Consider the following 17,013-nt stretch of genomic DNA (forward strand, 5'->3'; position numbering starts at 1 on the left):
TTCGGCACGGACATTGTGGGCCGAAGGGCCCGTTCCTGTGCTGGGCTGTTCTGCGTTCTATGGAACTGGAAAAGGTTTTGGCTTCAATCCAAATGTTGTCCAATCTTCGCTGAGGCAGAGCGAGGGACAGTACAATTGGCCTCAGTGCCCTAGAGCGGTTGCCTTGGTCTATCAACCTGGAAGAGGAGGACAGAATACCACGTGAATGAGGGCAACAACAATCCCAGACTATTAGAAGGAAGCCAGCTCACACAAGCTGACATGGGGCGGCACGGTGGCGCAGTGGTAGAGTTGCTGCCTCACAGCGCCAGAGACCCGGGTGTACGATACGATACAATTTATTGTCATTTGGACCCCTTGAGGTCCAAACGAAATGCCGTTTCTGCAGCCATACATTACAAACAAATAGACCCAAGACACAACATAATTTACATAAACATCCATCACATTGCTGTGATGGAAGGCCAAAAAACTTATCTCTCCACTGCACTCTCCCCCCCCGATGTCAGAGTCAAAGTCAAAGCCCCCGGCGGGCGATGGCGAATTGTCCCGCGGCCATTAAAGCCACGCCGGGTGATGCAAGGCCGCGCACCGGGTTCTTGGTGTTAGAGGCCCCGGCGTGCGCTCGCAGAGTCCCGCGGCCATTCCAAGCCGCGCGGGGCGATGATGTAAGGCCCCGCTCCAGGAGCTCTTCAACCCCGCAACTCGGGCGGGAGAAGTCGCCGTTGCGGGAGCCTTGAAAAGCGGGGTCACCCAGCAGGGACCCGCGGGCTCCCGGTGCCGCCGTCCGCCAGACCCGCAGTTGCAGCCTCCGAAGCTCCGGAGGTCGGGCCGCAGCAGCGTCCACCACCGCTCCACCCGCTCCAGACTCGGCCAGCTCCGCGACGGTGAGGTGAGTAGTCGGCGCCAGAGCCCCCGGTCTTCCTGTTGGAGGCCGCTCCTCGTTGCAGCCCCAACGACAACGGAGACCCGACAAAGAAAAGGTCGGGTCTCCCGTGCAGGGAGAGATTTAAAAGTTACCCCCTCCCCCCCACACCACCCCCACCCCCCCACACACATACCCCAACAAAAAATAACAAAAACTACATAAAAACATAGACATAAAATAATAAAAACGCAGACGGACTGCAGAGGCCGCTGCTGACGAGAGTCGCGCCGCCCACCGCCCACCGTGTGATCCTGGCTATGGGTGCTGTCTGTACGGACTTTGTACGTTCTCCCCGTGACCTGCGTGGGTTTTCTCCGGGTGCTCCGGTTTCCCCCCCATACAGGTTTGTAGGTTTTGGTAAAAATTGTAAATTGTCCCTAGTGTGTAGGATAGCGTTCGTGTGCGGCGATCGCTGGTCGGCACGGACTCGGTGGGCCGAAGGGCCTGTTTCCGTGCTGTATCTCTAAAACTAAACTAAACTGAACTAAACCAATGAATTTGCTCGAAGATAGACACAAAAAGCTGGAGTAACTCAACAGGTCAGACAGCATCTCTGGAGGGAGGGAATGACATTCGGTTGAAACCAGCATTTGCAGTTCCTTCCTACACAATTAATTTGCTCCTTATTTAAGTTAGGGTCGGGTCAACAGGTCGTCCTGAATGTGTTGAAGGAAGTAAATGACTGAACGTGATCTAACTGTGAATTGTTTGTATGGTGGCAATGGGCGCCTGAATCGATCAGATATCAGCTGCAGGTCACCTACACTTTTCAAAGTACTTCTGTCCATAACTCTCGCGGACTTCAGGCGACAGCCTGTCCCACAGTCTGTGCAAGTCCTTCTCAATGCACTCCAGGTTAGTCACAGCCGTCCTGAAGAATCCCGGCTCAATGATGCTGACTTGAACACCAAAATTCTGCATGTCGCGTCTGAAACAAAAACACAGCGCAAATGTACAAGATTCAAGGCATGCCCTTAACCCCTGTCCCACTTCGGAAACCCCTGGAGACTTTGCGCCCCACCCAAGGTTTCCGTGCGGTTCCCGGAGGTTTTTGTCAGTCTCCCTACCTGCTTCCACCACCTGCAACCTCCTGCAACCTCCGGGAACCGCACGGAAACCTTGGGTGGGGCGCAAAGTCTCCAGAGGTTTCCGTTCAGGTTTCCTAAGTGGGACAGGGGCATAATTTAATAGCTGCTGATAAGAGTGCAGTTGGAACAACCCCCTCACAAGTACACACTGTGGTCCCCTGTCACAGGTTGGAGGAAGACTGAGCCACTGGGACAAACTCTAGACCACCAGCACCACGGTTACACACCAGTTTTAACTTCAACCACTGATGCTTGGATAGTTAATGAAAACCCTGATCAAAGAGATGAGCTTAAAAGAGGAGAGAGGTGGAGAGGTCCAGAGTTGAGGGGGCAAGGTAGTTAAAGGCACAGTGTTGGAAAGACAAAGACCAGAGATGAGCAGGAGAGAGGGAATTATGTAGAACCTCAAACACAGGGAGAGGGTGGCACAGTGGTAGAGTTGCTGCCTCACAACGCCAGAGACCCGGGTTCCATCCTGACTACGGGTGCTGTCTGTACGGAGTTTGCACGTTCTCCCCGTGACCTGCATGGGTTTTCTCCGGGTGCTCCGGTTTCCTCCCACATCCCAAAGACGTGCAGGTTTGTAGGTTAATTGGTTTCAGTAAATTGTCCCCAAGTGTGTGTCGGATAGAATCAGTGCGAATGGGTGGTTGCTGGTGGGCACAGACTCGGTGGGTCGAAGGGCTGTATCTTTAAACTAAACTAGACCCTCACCTCAAACTGTCTGAGAAAGACTCCACTCCACACTTTGAGAGGCAGTAGCCACCACCAGCAAAGGATATCCTCGCCATGACACTGGCCACATTGACGATTCTACCCCTGGCCTTCTTCACCAAGGGGAGGAAGGTGAGTGTGACCTCCATCAAGCCCAGCAGGTTCACGCCCAGGACTGCATGATAATCCTCCATCTTCATCCATTCTGTGGGGCCGATGGGAACAGCTCTGCCTGCATTGTTCACCAAGCCCCAGAGACCTGGAAAGGAAAGGAGAAGTCAGCGATCAACAACGCCGCCTGCTTCTGCTTCCAACTTTATTTCCAGTCAGAGAGTTATGCCTCTGTCCCACTTAGGAAACCTGAACGGAAACCTCTGGAGACTTTGCGCCCCACCCAAGGTTTCCGTGCGGTTCCAGGAGGTTTTTGTCAGTCTCCCTACCTGCTTCCACTACCTGCAACCACCGGCAACCTCCGGGAACTGCACGGAAACCTTGGGTGGGGCGCAAAGTCTCCAGAGGTTTCCGTTCAGGTTTCCTAAGTGGGACAGGGGCGTTAGTAAGATTCTGTCTAAACGGGAGGCTATAATATGCATGAATAATTGGTGGCACGGTGGCGCAGCGGTAGAGTTGCTGCCTCACAGCGCCAATGACCCGGGTTCCATCCTGACTACGGGTGCTGCCTGTACGGAGTTTGCATGTTATCCCCGTGACCTGCGTGGGTTTTCTCCAGGTGCTCCAGTTTCCTCCCACACTCCAAAGACGTACAGGTTTGTAGGTTAATTGGCTCTGGTAAAATTGTAAAAATTGTGTCTAGTGTGTGGGATAGTGTAATGCCCCTGTCCCACTTACGAAACCTGAACGGAAACCTCTGGAGACTTTGCGCCCCACCCAAGATTTCTGTGCGGTTCCCAGAGGTTGCAGGTGGTTGCCGGAGGTTGCAGGTAGTGGAAGCAGGTGGGGAGACTGACAAAAAACCTTCGGGAACCGCACGGAAACCTTGGGTGGGGCACAAAGTCTCCAGAGGTTTCCGTTCAGGTTTCCTAAGTGGGACAGGGGCATTAGAGTACAGGGTATTCGTTGGTTGGCGTGGACTCGGTGGGCTGAAAGGCCTGTTTCCGTGCCATATCCCTGAAGTCTAAAGCAAGAATTTCATTGTCCTATCTGGGACACATGACAATAAACTCTCTTGACTTTTGGCTCTTGAATTGACTCTAAAGTCTAATAATGTGACTTTCTCGATACCAGCCCTGTGTCGCTGGTACGTTTGAGAGCTTCTACTAGGCAGAGGAACTGCAGATGCTGGATTCTTGAGCAAAAGATAAAACGCAAAGTGTTGGAGTACCTCGACGGTCAGGCAGCATCTCTGGAGAACATGGATAGGCGACGTTTCAGGTCTGGACCCTTCCGCAGTCTGAAGAAGAGTCCCAACCCAAAACATCATCTATTCATGTTCTCCAGAGATGTTGTGTGGCCCACTGAGTTACTACAATCTACCATGATTTGTAGCTGTTGTTAGAGCATTGTGAGCCGTGCTTGCCTCTCCCGGACTTTGTGATGTGGGTTCAAGTTTTCTTTAACAGCAACCGCTGGAATCTTGAGTAAAGCACAAAGTGTTGGAAGAACTCAGTGGGTCAGGCAGCATCTGTGGAGGAAATGAATCTGAAGAAGGGTCCTGATCCAAAACGTCACCGATCTATTCCCTCCACAGATGCTGCCTGGCCCTCTGAGTTCCTCCAGCGCTCCATAGAACATGGAACGTAGAATGGTCCAGCATAAGAACAGGCCCTTCGGCCCACAATCTCTGTGCTGAATATTTGAAAACTCAGACCTCCAGATTCATGGACAGTTTCTTCCCAGCTGTTATCAGGCAACTGAACCACCCTACCAACAACTAGAGAGCGGTCCTGACCTCCCATCTACCTCATTGGAGACCTTTGCACTATCTTTAATTGGACTTTATTGGAATTTATCTTGCATTAAATGCTGTGTCCTTTATCCTGTATCTGTACACTGTGGATGGTTTGATTGTAATCTTGCATAGTCTTGTCTTTGATTGAATAGCACGCAAACAAAATCTTTTCACTGTACCTCGTTGCACGTAACAATAATAAGCTAAACTAAACTAAACTACTATTCGAGTCATCCTGCAGCAATTTGCTACAATACTTTGTTTAGATGGTGAAGGGGTTTTCGTGAACGAACACCAGGCTCCCTGTTACCTTTCTCCCCCACCTGGGCTTGGACCCAGTCGGCAGTTTTCTGGATGCTGACGCGGTCAGTCACATCGAGCAGGACGGCCTTCAGTCTGGATGAGTTGCCCCTGTGCATGGAGTCCACGCCTTTTTGGGTCAGGCAGCTGGCAAGGACGCAGAAACCTTGGTGGTCCAGGCGTTTTGCCAGAAGGCTGCCGAAGCCCGAGTCACATCCAGTGATGAGAACGTACTTGTCTTTGACATCGCCGATCTTCTGACGGTCCCTGATCAACCATCCGAAGGCAAGGAGTAAAACCACGGACAGGAGATAGAGCCACATGAGGTCACTCTGGTGGATCTGGGAGGAGGAGACAGAACAATTGAATTTAATAACGTCTGCATGCTTCGTTTACAAGATGAAATCATCTTCACTTGACTTGGAATTCATGTTATATGTACAAGTCAAGTCAAGTCACTTTTATTTCTATAGCACATTTAAAAAACAACTCTCGTTGACCAATGTACTTTACATTGGTGGAGGTACTAATGTTATACAACAATTGAAGGGGGAAACTACCTTTCAGGGTCCCTACCTGGTCGGAGAGGCAGCTTTTCTCCGGGCTGCAGTTTCGACCCGTCCTCGCGGCCTACCAGCGGGCCTGGAGCGGCGTTTCCTGTCGGGGACCGCCCAGAACCACGGCTTCGGCAGCGGCACAGCGCTGGAGCGCTATCGTGGAGCGGAGCGGGCGATGCCTTGTCCGGGTCGCCGCGCTGGAGCTCCGGTGAGCTGCAGACCGCCGGGAACAACATCGCGGATCTGCGGGACTGTGGAGCGGCCAGCTGCGGGCGGCGGCGCTGACTTTACACCGGGAGCCTGGGATCTCTAGATGAGATCGCCAGTAGTGGAGCTCCAACCGGCGCGGCCTTGTTGGCTTCGGAAGCCGCGCCTCCAGTACGGAAGCGGCCGTTCCAGGGTTCCCAGGCCGCTGTGAGGATTCTCCCGACGCCGGAGCAACAGCACCCGGCGAGAACGGCCTGGAACATCGGGCCTCCGTAGAGGCAACTGTGGAGGCCTCAATTGGCTCGACTATGGGTGAACTGGGGTTGAGGACTGGACTTTGTGCCTTCCCTCATGGTGGGAGCCATTGTGGGGGGATGTTCTTTATGTTTAAATCTCTTATTAATGTTATGTCTGTATTCTTTCTTTATGTGCTGCAAAATGGCAAGAAGCATTTCACTTCTCTACACCTAGGTGTATGTGACCAATAAATAACCTTTGACCTTTGGTTCATAGATTAAGTACATAGATAAATACATACAAGTATCCCTCCCTCAGAGGACGTCAAGAAAGGCTTGAGAGTAAAGATGAGCTTTAAGTCTCGACTTAAAAGAGTCGATGGAGGGGGCAGTTCTGATGGGAAGAGGGATGCTGTTCCACAGTCTAGGAGGCTGATACACTGCAGCATCTACAGTACATCACACACTTTACCAAATAAACGGTGTCACATATACAGGCAAAATTTAGTTTAGTTTTAGTTTAGAGATACGGCGCGGAAACAGGCCCTTCAGCCCACTGAGTCCGCGCCGACCAGCGATCCCTGCACACTAACACTAACACTATTGACGACAGATGGCACAATGGGCTAAGTGTTCGGCTGGCAACCGGAAGGTAGCCGGTTCGAATCCCGCTTGGAGTGCATACTGTCGTTGTGTCCTTGGGCAAGACACTTCACCCACCTTTGCCTGTGTGTGAATGTGTGTGAGTGATTGGTGGTGGTCGGAGGGGCCGTAGGCGCAGATTGGCAGCCACGCTTCCGTCAGTCTGCCCCAGGGCAGCTGTGGCTACAGAAGTAGCTTACCACCACCGAGTGTGACTGAGGAGTGAATGAATAATGCGATGTAAAGCGCCTTGAGTATTAGAAAGGCGCTATATAAATCCCATCCATTATTATTATTATTATTATTATCCTACACACACTAGGGACAATTCACAATTTTACCAAAGCCAATTAACCTACAAACCTGCATGTCTTTGGAATGTGGGAGGAAACCGGAACTCCCAGAGAAAACCCATGCGGTCACAGGGAGAACGTGCAAACTCCGTACAGACAGCACCCATGGTCAGGATCAAACCCGGGCCTCCAGCGCTGTGAGTTAGCAACTCTCCCGCTGAGCTCTCTAAACCTCTCAATGAGGTAGCAAGATCTCACCAGAGCATGTAAGGCACAAGAAGTCACCTATGCCTCTTTTTAAAGGCCAACATGAAGCCACGTCAAATATATTGCAACGTTAAATAGCAACAACAGAATTAAAAATTGCTCATAAACATATGGCCATTTTACCCCAGCACCTTGTGCACTCAACAGGGCTAGTTTGACTGGAAAATCATTCAATTCGAAAGTAAAACTCATTATCACTGAAGTAACTGTACAAATGTAAAACTTACAATTTCAAGTCCTTGTTCCTCCACATCAAATCACATGCAGCTCACCATGGCTTTGCTAATTATGCCTGCTTGTGAATGTGTACTTTGGAGTAATACATAACCTGCTTGTTTGAAGGTTTCAGCTGCTGAAATGATAAGTGGCTCATTGTTTACTAATCTGCCGCACAGGACTCTCAGCTGACCTGCGGTGATTTGCTCAAAATGCCTAATGCCGCAAGTTGTGGTAAAGGTTCACACAGTTCTCTCAGGGTTTATTTCTTTCTTTCATTTTGGTCCCTGGAATAAGCAGCAGCATTTCTGTTTCTGCACATGACCAGCAATGGCCGGCCCTGAATGTAAGAAGGTGTTTGTTGGAGGCTACGGCGTTTTAAAAAGACATCAAAGAGAATTCTGACACCAACTTTCTCACCGAGATTCGGGTCACATCCATGAACCAGGATGTGCATGAACAAGAAGAGCCACTTAATAATAATAATAATGGATGGGATTTATATAACAAGAAGAGCCACTTAATAATAATAATAATGGATGGGATTTATATAGCGCCTTTCTAATACTCAAGGCGCTTTACATCGCATTATTCATTCACTCCTCAGTCACACTCGGTGGTGGTAAGCTACTTCTGTAGCCACAGCTGCCCTGGGGCAGACTGACGGAAGCGTGGCTGCCAATCTGCGCCTACGGCCCCTCCGACCACCACCAATCACTCACACACATTCACACACATTCACACACATTCACACACAGGCAAAGGTGGGTGAAGTGTCTTGCCCAAGGACACAACGACAGTATGCACTCCAAGCGGGATTCGAACCGGCTACCTTCCGGTTGCCAGCCGAACACTTAGCCCATTGTGCCATCTGTCGTCCCAATAAACTTAGGCAGCTAGGTTACGTAATCTCATCAAAATCAGCCACCAATGTCATTCCTAGTGAGTGTGGAATGCACGGCAGGCCCAAGTGTGGAGCAGAGCTCCATGAGGTGTCTCCATCTTCAGTGTGAACCAGCATCTGCACTTCCTTCTACACATATCTCCAAGGAGATGGGAATTGAAGGAAGTTTGGGGAATATGTGCACAGAAACAGGCCGTTCAGACCCACAGATCCATGATGCCTCAAACAGACCTCCTCCCACCAGTCTAACCACCTCCCCCTCGCCTGTCATCACCTTCCTTCATGTAGAAACAAAGAACTGCAGGTGCCGATTGATACCAAAAAAAGACACAGAGTGCTGGAGAACTCAGCGGGTCAGGCAGCATCTGTGGAGAATGTGGATAGGTGGCGTTTCACAGAGTGCTGGAGTAACTCAGCGGGTCAGGCAGCATCTGTGGAGAACATGGATAGGTGACGTTTCACAGAGTGCTGGAGTAACTCAGCGGGTCAGGCAGCATCTGTGGAGAACATGGATAGGTGACGTTTCACAGAGTGCTGGAGTAACTCAGCGGGTCAGGCAGCATCTGTGGAGAACATGGATAGGTGACGTTTCACAGAGTGCTGGAGTAACTCAGCGGGTCAGGCAGCATCTGTGGGGAACATGGATAGGTGACGTTTCACAGAGTGCTGGAGTAACTCAGCGGGTCAGGCAGCATCTGTGGAGAACGTGGATAGGTGACGTTTCACAGAGTGCTGGAGTAACTCAGCGGGTCAGGCAGCATCTGTGGAGAACATGGATAGGTGACGTTTGTGGTAGATGGTAGGTCAGAATTGATCTCTAGATGGTGGTAGGATGGTTCAGTTACCTTATAACAACTGGGAAAGAGCTGTGTAGGAAGGAACTGCAGATGCTGGTTTACACCAAAGTTAGACACAAAATGCTGGAGTAACTGAACAGCTCTGGCAGCATCTCTGGAGAGAAGGAATGGGTAACGTTTCCGGTCAAAACCCTTCTTCAAACTTGAATCTGGAGGTGTGTGTGCGTTTGTTTTCACACTTCTGTGCCTGATGCCCGATGGGAGAGGGGAGAAGAGGGAGTGACCGGGCTGAGACTGGTCCTTGATGATGCTGCTGGCCTTGCCGAGTCAGCGTTAGGTGTAGATGGAGTCGATAGAAGGGAGGTTGGTTTGTGTGATGGTCTGGGCTGTGTCCACAATTCTCTGCAATTGCGCTATTGTAACAACTGTCTGGTCCAAACGGATGTAACAATGGCGCTAATAACTGGTTTGTTAGTAAGGTGGATGCTCATTTATAATGTGGAAAGTATTTACATAGGGAGTACACAGCTGTATGTTGATAGGGCGTGTAGCATTTATACAGGTACTCTAATGCTTTTAATTTATTCCCTCCTCCCCCTCAAGCAACAGTGTATGAATGTATCATTGACCAGGTTTTAACCTCTTCTGCTATTCTTCAACTTCCAAATCTCCAAGTGAGGTGTTGCATTTTGGGACGTCGAACAAGGGCAGGACCGACACAGTGAATGGTCGGCCTCTGGGTAGTGTTGTAGAGCTGAGGGATCTAGGAGTACAGGTGCATGGTTCCTTGAAGGTCGAGTCGCAGGTCGAAATCTTTAAGGCAGAGATAGGTAGATTCTTGATTAGTACAGGTGTCAGAGGTTATGGGGAGAAGGCAGGAGAATGGGGTTAGGAGGGCGGGATAGATCAGCCATGATTGAATGGCGGAGTAGACTTGATGGGCCGAATGTTGGGAGATCGGGAATACATCCTTAAGCTTTTGACAGATCAAGAGGCTTCTCACAGCTGGGGTAAGGGCATTCTTGAATCTCGTGGTACGTGCTGCCAAGCTTATGTGAATCGGAGGCAGTGCAGGTAAGGTTCAGTGTAAGAAGGAACTGCTGGTTTCAATCGAAGACAGACACAAAATGCTGGAGTAACTCAGCGGGACAGGCAGCATCCCTGGAGAGAAGGAATGGGTGACGTTTCGGGTCGAGACCCTTCGTCAGACTGATTGTCTAAGGTTCAGTGGTTTGATTTCTAGCATAAAGGAGTTGTCTTATGAGAAAAGATCGAGTAGATTGTGCCTGTTGTCCTTGGAGATGAGCAGAATAAGTTTGTCTCACTGAAATATGTGGACTTGTGATGGGACGTGACAGGAGAGGTGCTGGGAGGATGCTTCACACGGGCGTATTGGACAAAGGCTGGCACACAGAGTTCTCTTAAGGGTTGTGAATGGTTGGCACTCAGCAGAGAGCTTTGGCAGAGGCATTAATTGGATTCAAGACTGACATTGACAGATTTTTAAGACGTTAGGGGAATCAAAGGTTGAGACCAAACAACAGATCAGGCATGATGTTAACAAATGGAAGAAAAAGCGTTGAGGCCATATCGCCTATTCCTGCTCTTATTCCATATATTCTCCTGCCCTGTATGGACATACTGAAAGTGAGGTAGCACAACTTGAATGACAAAATGAAAATAAACAGCAATGCAGGCGAGCGGAGGGCTTTGAGGTTCCTTGGCAAAAATACATCGACACACTGTTGCTGGTCGTTTCATTCACTGGTGGGAAACCGCAAAGGGATTCCTTTTTTAAAACAATGTGCTACTTTCACCGGATTTTAAGGGCTTAAGTCTAAGTAGAAAATCTCTGTGTTGCATTAGGATTTATTTAATAGACAAAGGCTGTGCATTGAAGCTGGAACATGCAAATCAGGTTTATTTTTTTTGCACTCAAGAGTTTGAAATCCCAAAGAGACTCGGATTAACTGCAGTTATAGGAATGGAAATAAAATGTATCTGATCACTGGCATTTGGTCAGTGGCTCAATGTAAATTGAATTCTTTGCAGCATCATAGGGGCCATGTATTTAAAGTGCTGGCGTAACTCAGCGGGACAGGCAGCATCTCTGGAGAGAGGGAATGGGTGATGTTTCAGGTCGAGACCCTTGTTCAACCCGCTGGGTTGTAAGCCCGCAGCTAGATCTACATCCCCATTGACCTCTTGTTTTCACACCTTACCCTTCCATATCTCTATGCCTCCCTCTTCCCTGACACTCAGTCTGAAGAAGGGTCTCGACCCGGAACATCACCAATTCCTTCTCTCCAGAGATGCTGCCTGCCCCGTTGAGTTACTCCAGCACTTTCTGTCTATCCTTAGTGTAATCCAGCATCTGCAGTTCCTTCTTGCACGTTACAGCTAATGAATAGAGTGGATCTAACATCCATGTTCTGTGCAACTAGTCTAGATGTTCCCGTCACCATCTCTCTGTCACAAGTGGAATTGGAACAAATTAATCTGAGGCTGTCATTCTAACGGATGATGAACCAATCTGGGACATTGGAGTTCAGTGTCATTTCAAAATACATGAAATTGAAGTGCCGAGTGGAGGTGATTGGGGATGTGCAAAGATCGGGGAGGGGGGAGTCAGTCCCAGTCTACCCCACGACAGAAGGGGGAGGAGTTGTACACTTTGATAGCCACAGGGAAGAAGGATCTCCTGTGGCGTTCTGTGCTGCATCTTGGTGGAACCAGTCTGTTGCTGAAGGTGCTCCTCAGGTTGACCAGTGTGTGTCACAGAGGGGGTGTGAGCTGTATTGTCCAGGATGCTCCACAGTTTGAGGAGCGGACATCCGCCCCTCCAAGACCAACCTCCCGTGAATCCAACTCCAACTCCAACTCCGCCCCCAAGGACGGAGCCGGCCTTCCGGATGAGTTTGTTGGTCCTGTTGCTGTCCGCGGGCTTCGCCCTGCTGCCCCGGCACACGGCAGTGACGAAGATGGCACTGGCCACCACCGATGGGTAGAACATCTGCAGCATCTCACTGCAGATGTTGAAGGAGCAGGGGCCTTCTCATGAAGTACAGGCGGCTCAAAAACAGCTACGTAAATATAGGAGAGGTGGCCCTGGTTTGGCAAAGAGTGGATTTGGAAAAAAAAAGCACTCAGCATGCTGAAATTGAAGGATTAGCAGCCAGAGGCTTGCAAGGAGGAAGAGATTGAAGAGTGCTTTTGAAAGAAGTAAGAACTGACTATAGGAGCCATTGTATGCTGTGGGTAGTCTCGGCACTACTGAAGGATGTGTGTCAGGGGAGCTTTGATGGTACGCTGCAATCATTAATATTTAAACCAGGGATTTTACAATGCACTATTGCAAAATGAAAATTATTGATAATATGCAGTTACACTAGCCAAACATTAATTGGCCCAGCAGTGCAAGGTGCAATACAACTACTGCAATATATTGTCTATAAGGGCACTGAGATTAGTCACGACAGTTTTGACTGGAGACGGATTGCAATGGTGTGCATAGCAACTCAGCCTTGTGACACACAGTATTTCAGGCATGAGGGGAGAGACAGACTGGTCACTGATACTCCCTGCAACGTCCATCTCTAATCTCCACCACGCTGCCACAGAGAACAGCGCAGATGCATTCAGATAAACGCAGAAATCAAACGAAAAGGAAAAATGCAAGCGTATCACTTCAATTTCAGATCCACAAGTCACATATATTATACGTTCTGGGAGCAGAATTAGGCCATTCGGCCCATCGAGTCTACTCCACCATTCAATCAGGGCTGATCTATCTCTCCCTCCTAACCCCAGTCTCCTGCCTTCTCCCCATAACCCCTGACACCCCTACTTATCAAGATTTTTTTCCCCCAGGGTGGAAATGTCAATAATAAGAGGGCTTGGCTTTAAGGTTAGAGGGGCAAAGTTTAAAGGAGATTTAAGGGGAATTAGGTTTTAAACAGTGGGTGCCTGGAACGCGCTGCCAGGGGTGGTGGTGGAGGCAGATACCATAGTGGCGTTTGGCGAGGAGTTTGTATGTTCTCCCTGTGACCTGCGTGGGTTTTCTACAGGTGCCCCGGGAACACTACCATTTGATCTTCTAAGGTTGACTTTGACACAATGGAAACAATTCTCACTTTCAGGAATAGTGTAAAACGAGCAACAGTAATGACAATTGGAAGCTACACACAACAATAATAATGGATGGGATTTATATAGCGCCTTTCTAATACTCAAGGCGCTTTACATCGCATTATTCATTCACTCCTCAGTCACACTCGGTGGTGGTAAGCTACTTCTGTAGCCACAGCTGCCCTGGGGCAGACTGACGGAAGCGTGGCTGCCAATCTGCGCCTACGGCCCCTCCGACCACCACCAATCACTCACACACATTCACACACATTCACACACAGGCAAAGGTGTACACCGCTGTTATCCAAAGGCAGATTTCCTCTTTTGGATACAACCATGCTTTGTCATAGAGTCAGATAGACACAAGAAGATAGACACAAGAAGGGTCTCGACATGAAAAGTCACCTATTCCTTTTCTCCAGAGATGCTGCCTGTCCCGTTTGGTTACTCCAGTAATTTCAGATTCAGATTCAGATTCAGAAAACTTTATTGTCTGTCGTAACAGAAAATCTTCTTTGACGTGGCTCAACATACAACCAGGACAATGTACTGATAAGCAGTCATACAACACAGATTTCTGCGAGCACACACAGTGTGTATAGATCTTAAAAGCAAGTATAAAAATTAGAAACTATAAAAATAGACAAGATAAAAGTTGTGGATACGTGTAAAGTGACAGTGCGTCAGGGTTAATTTGTCCCTTGTTCATTTTTTATTTAAGCTGTTTATGGCAATGGGTATGAGTGAGTTTTTGTGGATGTTTTTCTTGGATAGGGGGACTTTATATCGACGGCCTGATGGCAGAAGTTGGAAGGACTTGTGCAGGGGGTGGGTGGTTTGCGTCTATCTTCGGTGTAAACCAGTTCCTTCCTACACACGAGTCAGAGTCATACAGCATGGAAACAGGCCCTTCGGCCCAACTTGCCCATGCCGACCAAGGTGCCCCATCTACACTAGTCCCACCCGCCCGCATTTGGCCCGTGTACCTCTAAACCTGTCTTGTCCATGTGCCTGTCCAACTGCCTGTTAATATAAAGAGCACATTTCTGACCACAAACTGTCATTTGAAAACTATGCGACAAAAAAAGATATGGAGAGGCTGCTGATGAAAACTACTCTCATGTGTTTACCAGTTGAACCTTACTATGCAGACCTGTGAGACTCAACTGTTGCAGTTCAGGCTGGCAATGTCATTGAAGATCAGTTTCAATGATTTGAAATTAAAATGCGACACAGTATAATTCTATGTGACGTAAGAATTCGCTGAAGAAACTGGGGAAAATGAGAATATTTTTCCACAAGACAAATCGTTACAGTCTAAACCACGGACTCAATTGCTATCTTCAAAAGGCGATCAGAGATATACTTGATAAAGGCAACAAAACGAGAAGTCAGGTTTGGAGGGAAAGCTCTTTGGTAGCTTTGACAAGACAGATCTCAGAAGCACAGGCCGTTCTAGGCTAGCAGATCCTTAACACAGGCAGTATCTCAAACGCAAAGGAAAGAAAAAAGTATTGGCTGGCTTTCCACAGCTGATTATTATCCAGGAATCCAGGCTGGAAAACATATGTGAGACGTCTAACACGATGTAGGATTGGTGCTAGTCGCAAAAGACTGCTGCTTGTCTCTATACATCCACAAAGCTTGTTTGTTGCCTCGGTTACCCAACATGAGTCACCCATGTTCATCAGAGAAAAATATAAGCAATAGAAAGTGATGAGCAGATAAGATTGAATGAATTGGATGAGCCCGCGCTGAATACATGTTGCCTGATCAGCCTACCTTTCCAATGGAGATTTTGTTACGCTAGATTTGCTTCTGTTTGTTATCCAGCTTCACATTCTTCATTTAACTTACCCAGATGAACGGAGACTTCTTATCCAGAGTGCTCGAGCAGTTTACTGCAATAGCAAATTCTTTTTGCTTGCTGTTTTAGATTTGTAGAAATGAAATGTTGTTGAAGGCGTCTTGATTTAAATCAAGCTGCTTTAGTAGGGTGTGACACAAAGCATCTCAGAGGGTGGAGTTTGAATATTTAAAGTCACAAAGTACTTTGCCCATTCAAATCATTAAGCTATCAAATGTATTTTCAGTTGCCAGGAGATTTCAGCAGAATTTCGTTGATTTTAAATTAACAATATATTAACAGGATCACAACTCTAATTTCCTTTTTTTTAAATATTTTTATTAGAAGCAATGTACTATAATATAAAGCATGAATAACATAATACATTTCATGTACAACTTCTTGTTTTAAATTTAGTAGTGAAAAAGTAACAAATTTTGGTCGCCTAATTATAGGAAGGATGTCAACAAAATAGAGAGAGTACAGAGGAGATTTACTAGAATGTTGCCTGGGTTTCAGCAACTAAGTTACAGAGATAGGTTGAACAAGTTAGGGCTTTATTCTTTGGAGCGCAGAAGGTTAAGGGGGGACTTGATAGAGGTTTTTAAAATGATGAGAGGGATAGACAGAGTTGACGTGGAAAAGCTTTTCCCACTGAGAGTAGGGAAGATTCAAACAAGGGGACATGACTTGAGAATTAAGGGACTGAAGTTTAGGGGTAACATGAGGGGGAACTTCTTTACTCAGAGAGTGGTAGCTGTGTGGAATGAGCTTCCAGGGAAGGTGGTGGAGGCAGGTTCGTTTTTATCATTTAAAAATAAATTGGATAGTTATATGGATGGGAAAGGAATGGAGGGTTATGGTCTGAGCGCAGGTATATGGGACTAGGGGAGATTATGTGTTCGGCACGGACTAGAAAGGTCGAGATGGCCTGTTTCCGTGCTGTAATTGTTATATGGTTATATGGTTATTATTATAAAAGCAAGAAAAAGAGAGAAAGAGAATATTAAAATAAAGTAGAGATATTGATAGTTCATGAAAAAAATAGAGAGAAATGGCCCATAAAGTTGTAAAGCCCGAGAGAACAAAAGGGAGAGATGAAACAAAAAAAAAGGATAGAGAAAAAAAAAAATGAAAAGGGATATACGTGCTTCGTATTTTTACCCACCCCTCGCCCGGTTTTGAAACGGTTAATTTCTAAGCTTATGTTGCACCATATGCTTGTAATAAGTCGATAAAGGGAGACCAAATCTTTAAGAATTGGTCTGATTTGCCTGATAGGACGAATCTCCAACTTGCGTTTCTCAGAGTCCAGGTTCGACACAGGTTGTTGGCCAGCACAGCATGTTCATAAATGTTTCCTTTTTGCCAGATTGGGGTGACATGGTGGCACAGCGGGTAGAGCCGCTGCCTTACAGTGCCGGAGACCCGGGTTCGATCCTGACGTCGGGCATTGTCGGTGCAGAGTTATGCCGCTGTCCCACTTAGGAAACCTGAACGGAAACCTCTGGAGACTTTGCGCCCCACCCAAGGTTTCCGAGCGGTTCCCAGAGGTTTTTGTCAGTCTCCCTACCTGCTTCCACTACCGGCAACCACCTGCAACCTCCGGGAACCGCACGGAAACCTTGGGTGGGGCGCAAAGTCTCCAGAGGTTTCTGTTCAGGTTTCCGAAGTGGGACAGGGGCATTAGCACTGCTCTCTGTTTGTGGTAGGATGATTCAGTTGCCTGAAAACAGCAATTGAACCATCCTACCACTACCAGAGAGCAGTGCTGAACTACTATTGATAATTGTATAATCCTTGGACTATCCTTGATCAGACTTTGCTGGCTTTACCTTGCACTAAACCAGGGGTGGGGAACCTTTTCATGTTGGAATGCCACATTAAGTTAGCTGTAATCGAATAAGGCCGTATCCAAGAAACTTCAGTGTTTAAGAAGGAACTGCAGATGCTGGAAAATCGAAGGTAGACAAAAGTGCTG

General features: G+C 48.0%; 1 protein-coding gene across 1 annotated transcript in view; it reads right to left on the reverse strand.

Moving 5' to 3' along the window:
* The window catches only part of rdh5 (retinol dehydrogenase 5), an 8,815-nt gene extending 1,386 nt beyond the window's left edge, over window positions 1-7,429 (reverse strand). Inside the window, exons 1-4 of the mRNA XM_033015691.1 lie at window positions 7,369-7,429; window positions 4,950-5,280; window positions 2,731-2,989; window positions 1,693-1,856 (exon numbers count right to left, since the gene is read on the reverse strand). Of these exons, the coding sequence (XP_032871582.1) occupies window positions 1,693-1,856; window positions 2,731-2,989; window positions 4,950-5,262 (736 nt within the window). The 5' untranslated portion in view covers window positions 5,263-5,280; window positions 7,369-7,429. The remainder of the gene's footprint in view (window positions 1-1,692; window positions 1,857-2,730; window positions 2,990-4,949; window positions 5,281-7,368) is intronic.
* Window positions 7,430-17,013: the final 9,584 nt, after the last annotated feature.

This window comes from Amblyraja radiata, chromosome 46, assembly GCF_010909765.2.
Source record: "Amblyraja radiata isolate CabotCenter1 chromosome 46, sAmbRad1.1.pri, whole genome shotgun sequence".
In the NCBI taxonomy this organism is placed as follows: Eukaryota; Metazoa; Chordata; class Chondrichthyes; order Rajiformes; family Rajidae; genus Amblyraja; species Amblyraja radiata.